General features: G+C 44.2%; 1 protein-coding gene across 1 annotated transcript; it reads left to right on the top strand.

The window, feature by feature from the left end:
- The first annotated feature begins 723 nt into the window (after window positions 1–723).
- Window positions 724–2,797, top strand: K450DRAFT_264068 (uncharacterized protein). Its single transcript, XM_051592744.1, has 6 exons — window positions 724–1,235; window positions 1,562–1,835; window positions 1,915–1,966; window positions 2,048–2,340; window positions 2,405–2,493; window positions 2,582–2,797. The coding sequence occupies exons 1-6, from the start codon at window positions 772–774 to the stop codon at window positions 2,622–2,624; spliced, it is 1,215 nt and encodes a 404-aa protein (XP_051439941.1). The 5' UTR covers window positions 724–771; the 3' UTR covers window positions 2,625–2,797.
- The last annotated feature ends 2,599 nt before the right edge of the window (window positions 2,798–5,396 follow it).

Raw genomic sequence — 5,396 nt, 5'->3', positions numbered from 1 at the left:
TGATAAGACCGTCCTTGACGAGCTTGCGGATGTTTTGGCCTGAAGAAGTAAAGTGTATGAGTTATGAATATCCAATGAAAAATTTGTAAAGTTGAAAAAACTTACGGGAGTTGGCATTGGAGATCTCATTGACTTCATTGGGATCGAGCCAAACCTTTCTCTGACCGCACTTGAGGACGCTAGCGGCTAAACGCTTCTGACTACGCAAGTTAACCCTGCCAAAAAAAACCGAAGTCAGTTCACCAGCCTCTCGAAGTTTTTCATTGTCCGACGTAAGCCGCCATGGACGATATGGACGATATCTCATGCTACCAACTTGAGAGAACAACGGGACCACCAGAACCTCGTTTAGAATGGATAGAGGAATGCACTCATAGTGCCATCTCAGATCACTAAATCTCGATCCCATGGTTGGCCCATGGACGATCCACCCATTCTCGTAAGAAAATAAGGGAAAGCACACAGCATGGTCTCAGTAGTAGGTTCCTTGATCCCTAGTAGTAGTAGAGATATCTTGAAGTCCATTGAGTCTTGAGTTGTATACTTACATTGTTATAAAAAGTTCAGGACTTGAAAGGAAGAGGAAGAAATTGGTACCTGTTCCAAAGTCAGTCAAGAAATGGACATTTTTCGAACCACAGGTCACGTGCGCCATAGCAGGCTCTGGCTGGCAGTCCCAACAAAGCAGTAACGTTTTTGTCAGGGCTGAGTTATAAAGCAGACAACCAGAGTTTTTGGCCGTAACAAAGCGAAGGGAGCCGAATAATAGTAATGTCGAACAACGATCTCAACTTTGACGAATTAGAGTATGATCCCACTGCTTTTGACGACATAAATCCCAACGAACTCGATGCTGACGAGTTGGAAGCTGAACTTGCACGAGAGGAAGCTGCTCTACTTGGCGAGCAAGCTAATGCCACCGAAGACAAATCAGACGTGCCTCCAGCTGTCGAGGCAGACGCGAGCGTAACTGCTACTACTGAGCTGGAGGAACAGACGTATGAAAAGCCGTCTAAGAAGGAACCATCTAATACATCAACCCAAGCACAAACCGCGAAAGAAGCGGCAAACAATGACAGCACATCAAACACTTATGTCAGTAATCCTGGATACCATCGAAACAATAGAAGAAACAACCATAGACCAATGAATGCTCCTCACGCGATGGGGCATGTAATGAATTATCCAGTAATGGGTGGTGGTGGTATGATGACACCACCGATGATGGGAATGGGGTAAGTGGTTTTTATGTCATGCTGGTTTTGAAGCGATTTGAACCGATCAACATAAAATACAAAAATGATCGGCGTGGATAAGAGCAATTGATATGTAGCAACGGCGATAATATACCAACAATATTTGATATCAAATAATGTCACTCCCCTCTCAACGCATTGAATTGGATACAAGCAACCTTACTGAAGACAACACCTCCCTGGTAGATCGTATCATGGTACTGGAATGGCTAATGTCGCAGATGGCATCAACAACTTAATGTCCAATCGAGTCCAAACATTTTCTATACTACGCTTGAAACTAATCATCACCTACTATGTTGTAGAATGCCATTTCCAAATGCAATGATGGGCGGCTTCCCTGGCGCACCGGGAATGATGAACTATTCCGGAACCATCCACATCAATCCCAAGTTTGCAGGCAATGTACAAGTGCAACAGGAGATGTTAAGGATGCAACAGCAGCAACAATGGCAGCAACAACAGCAAGCCATGGCATTTCAGCAAGCAGGCGCAATGAGGATGCCGTTTTACAACAACACTCCTGGAAACAGAAATACCCCAAGGCCATTCGCAGGAGGGCAACAATCTAACAAGGAGGTGAGATTTTAAGCATTCGTTCTGACTGCGTATATGTGACGCTAATGACCATTGCTTTGTCCTGCTTTCCACACGATAGGAATCTACGACTATACATGATGCAGGCGTCAAGGCTGGACGGGAGCGAAATAGTAAGTGTTACAGTTGCGGCAGTCCATACATGTTTGAAATGAGCATTCATACCATAGCTAATCTTTTTATAAATCCACTAGTACCCTATGGAAGTACCAAGCGTCGACCATCCCAGGACCATGTGGTTGACAAAAAGCGACTCCAGGTTGATGCATCTAAAAGTGCAACAGGGCAGCAAGGTATCTCCATAAAAGGGGTTTCCAAATCTGCTGATGTGGTGACCAACTCCAGCGATTTAGCCCAAGCTCCTACGCTAGAGCATCCGGCAGTGGTTGGAGGAAAATCATCAAGACTTGTCATTGGAAACTTGGCGGCAGATGTACCCGAAACTGAACTTCATCGCCTTGGTAAAGTGGTTCCCGGAGGAATCAAAGTAAGTAGGAAATCATGAGAGTTATGCCTTCAAACGTCATTTAGCTAAATTATCCTGATTGTAGGAGCTTCAGGTAGACCGCCCTGCTGGCAAGGCAACCCTCTCATTTCAAACCATTGATGCAGCAGTTACTTTCCGGCGAAAATATAATAGGTAAGGTGTAGTCATCAATTGAATGTCGACGAAAAAAAAAAATCGCCTCGCCCGTTAGCATTAAAACTGACCCTATTAAAATATGTAGGACTTTGGTGGGTGGTCAACATATCACAGTCTCGTTTACGTGATAGCATTTTTATTTTTTGGCATTTACATAAAGGCAAAGACACATTTTCATCGTAGTGGTGGTATCCTTGTTGAATGGAATAGATGGATTTCGGCTCAATGGTTGTATCAGACGCAACATTGCTATGATAGGCGACCATGGTTAGCCTTTCGTTATTTAGGGCATTGGGCATTGGCATGTCGGAAAGTTTATGGTGGTCCTACGTGGTCGACATACTCATACGAGAATGTCGTAGAGACGGTTCGCCATGGATACTTTCAATGTTAAGACATTATTGTTTTCTGGACTGTCTCTATATTACAATACCATTGTAATTCCTACCTTTACTTCTTCTACCAATGGATTATCTCAATCATGCCTATGTGGACCTGATCACAGTCTTCGCAGGTAACACACTAGTAATTTTTACTTTATCTCACTTTCAGCTTTTCTTCTGACCCTTCGGTTGAAGTGACACTCGAAAAGGCGAATGTGTCTTTGTACAGACTTTCTTTCCTTTGCCTAGATTCCGGTAAAGATATTTTTCCTTTAGACGCAGCGGATAGATGGGAAAAGGCGTCGTCTCTCTAATCTTGGGTGTATGATTCAAAGCCAGCGGGCTGCATTGTTGATATTTAACAGTGTCTTGAATGCAAAGCATTTATATCATTCTGAAACAATAGCATGACAGACCATTTGTAAAGGGATGATGCCAATAATGCATTGTTCCCGTTCGGCAGTGAATGAGAGCTTGTGGTGTACGTTTGCACACAGGGAATACGTCATGGTCGTTGAATAGGGTTATGAATTGTCTGTAGGGGGGTTGGAATAAGTGGCACCACCAGCAATACTTTCTCAGATGCACGTTTCATCTGAGCTTGCCTATGAGACTATTTCTTATCGTTCGTCGATCGATTCCACAGAACTGACAGGGCACCTGAGACGTAGTGAGCCGGAGCTGGGAATCTCACGTTGGCAAGCAATAAAATGGGGGTTCAGCATCATGACTGGAGTGACTAAAATAGGTGCGATAGTGATAATCCGCACTTCACACCGACTTCACGTTCTCATGCCCGAATGAAACACTATTGCAGGCAAGCACTCCGGGATTATTCGAAGCCGGTGAAGGCGGTAATGACATCCGCCCGCACCTTAAAAAAAATTTTTTTTTTTTTTTGGATAACAGACAGCCCAGCAATAGCAGCTGAGAGAAAAGCAGAGTGGACTAAGTATGACCGCAGCTAATTGAGTCAGCCAGTTAGCCAGCCAGCTAAAACTGAGCACAAGACTGACTTAACTGAGCTGGGTTGCTTGGTTGGGTTGGATTTGGGTTGGGTTCGGCTGGGCTGAATATCATTATGCCTCACTCTCACTTCCTCAACGACAGGGCAGGACATTAACATGTTCTATTAAAATTCGCGATGTGCAAGTGTTTCATTCTATACGGGTCTACAAGGGTATGTGAATGTGTCGAAGTAAGTTCCTTTTAATACCGGCCCATCGGTTGATAATATCACGCCAGAGGTAAGTAGGTAAAGCATATCGGTTGCAACTCTTTTTTTTTTTTATTACATTGCAATGTGATGGCATTCTTGTCTTGGCTTTGGGGGGAGAGGAGGACAGGGGAGGGGGAGAGGCTGAGTCAAGTGAGCAAGTCCATTTGTGCGGACGATCCAACCCAAACCAAACCTTGAGCGCTCTTGGGTACAGGGCATATAATCACGAAATTCAAAAAGTTTTAGTCTGTCATGAGCCCGTAGATCATGTCTGTAAAGGTGGTCAAAATTCCCTACAGGAGAATGAGGTTGACTTGCAGAAAAGCTAGGTGGGTGGGCAGAAAAAAAAATCAACTAGCTGCTGTCTTTCGTAACACATGGTATCCTGCGTTTAAAAAAAGCGATTCATATCAAAAGGACTTTTTTAAGGTGTGAGAGGGGGTTAGCTGCTCGGGGACCAGAAAAGTATTGGTTGATTGGGAAGCAAGGAATTTTTTGTTGATGATTGATATCTATCCACAGTGCAGTGGCATGGATGCGACCGCATGATGATTGTTATTGTTATTATTTCCTGCTTTACTTGCCTGCCTTCCAGTCTCTCATCCCCTTGAGTGATGATGCTCACATCGTTTTATTTTTTGAGGGGCCCAAGCAAAAAAAATATATCACTTAAGCTTGCGTGCCTTTGCTGCAGTGTACATTCACCCGGCGGACTGGCTGGTTGGGCGGGGCGTTCCAGTTCAGCCAAAACCAAATGTGTGTGACTGAACTCAACTCTGGGCGTTTACAATCATGATTTGAATCTCCTTGATCAAGACTAAAGCTTAAAGGCTTGCCTATGACCTGAGAATGAAAAAAAAAGGATAATGACGATTGCACTGTGGTTTCACCAAGAGGCTCCCACTGCCTCGAATAAGAAAACGTAACCAATCAGGCAGGAGCAATATTTGGGGGGGCGGCTTAAGGAAAAGAAGTGAGGGAAAAAAGAGAAACATGGAAATGTGACCCCCCTTTCTTTTACTCTAGCAGAAATTCGAATTTGCTCTGGTTCGCTGGCTGAATGTAATGACTGGGCTGAAAAAAGTGACCCTTCCTTCTCTGCTTGGGTGTCCCCCCCCCAATCAGCCAAATTACTTTTCACTATTCCCCCCCATATCCCCAGTTATCCAATCGTCAGCTAGTAAAAATGGTCCAACCAGCATGCGCCTGTGTGTATGTGTATTGTGTGTGTGAGTCGGTGACACTTCCCTTTTTGCGGCCAGCCCTCGTTATTATTATTATTCTCTCTTTTTTTTTTT

Source organism: Umbelopsis ramanniana (assembly GCF_025399195.1).
Source record: "Umbelopsis ramanniana AG unplaced genomic scaffold K450scaffold_136, whole genome shotgun sequence".
In the NCBI taxonomy this organism is placed as follows: Eukaryota; Fungi; Mucoromycota; class Umbelopsidomycetes; order Umbelopsidales; family Umbelopsidaceae; genus Umbelopsis; species Umbelopsis ramanniana.
This window is presented reverse-complemented; position numbering and strand designations above follow the sequence as displayed.

Excerpts from the sequence above, each read along its gene's own strand:
- K450DRAFT_264068 (XM_051592744.1), top strand. The coding sequence starts at position 772 with ATGTCGAACAACGATCTCAACTTTGACGAATTAGAGTATGATCCCACT. Across the intron at positions 1,236-1,561 it reads CCACCGATGATGGGAATGGG|AATGCCATTTCCAAATGCAA; the intron begins GTAAGTGGTTTT and ends ACTATGTTGTAG. Across the intron at positions 1,967-2,047 it reads GGCTGGACGGGAGCGAAATA|TACCCTATGGAAGTACCAAG; the intron begins GTAAGTGTTACA and ends TAAATCCACTAG.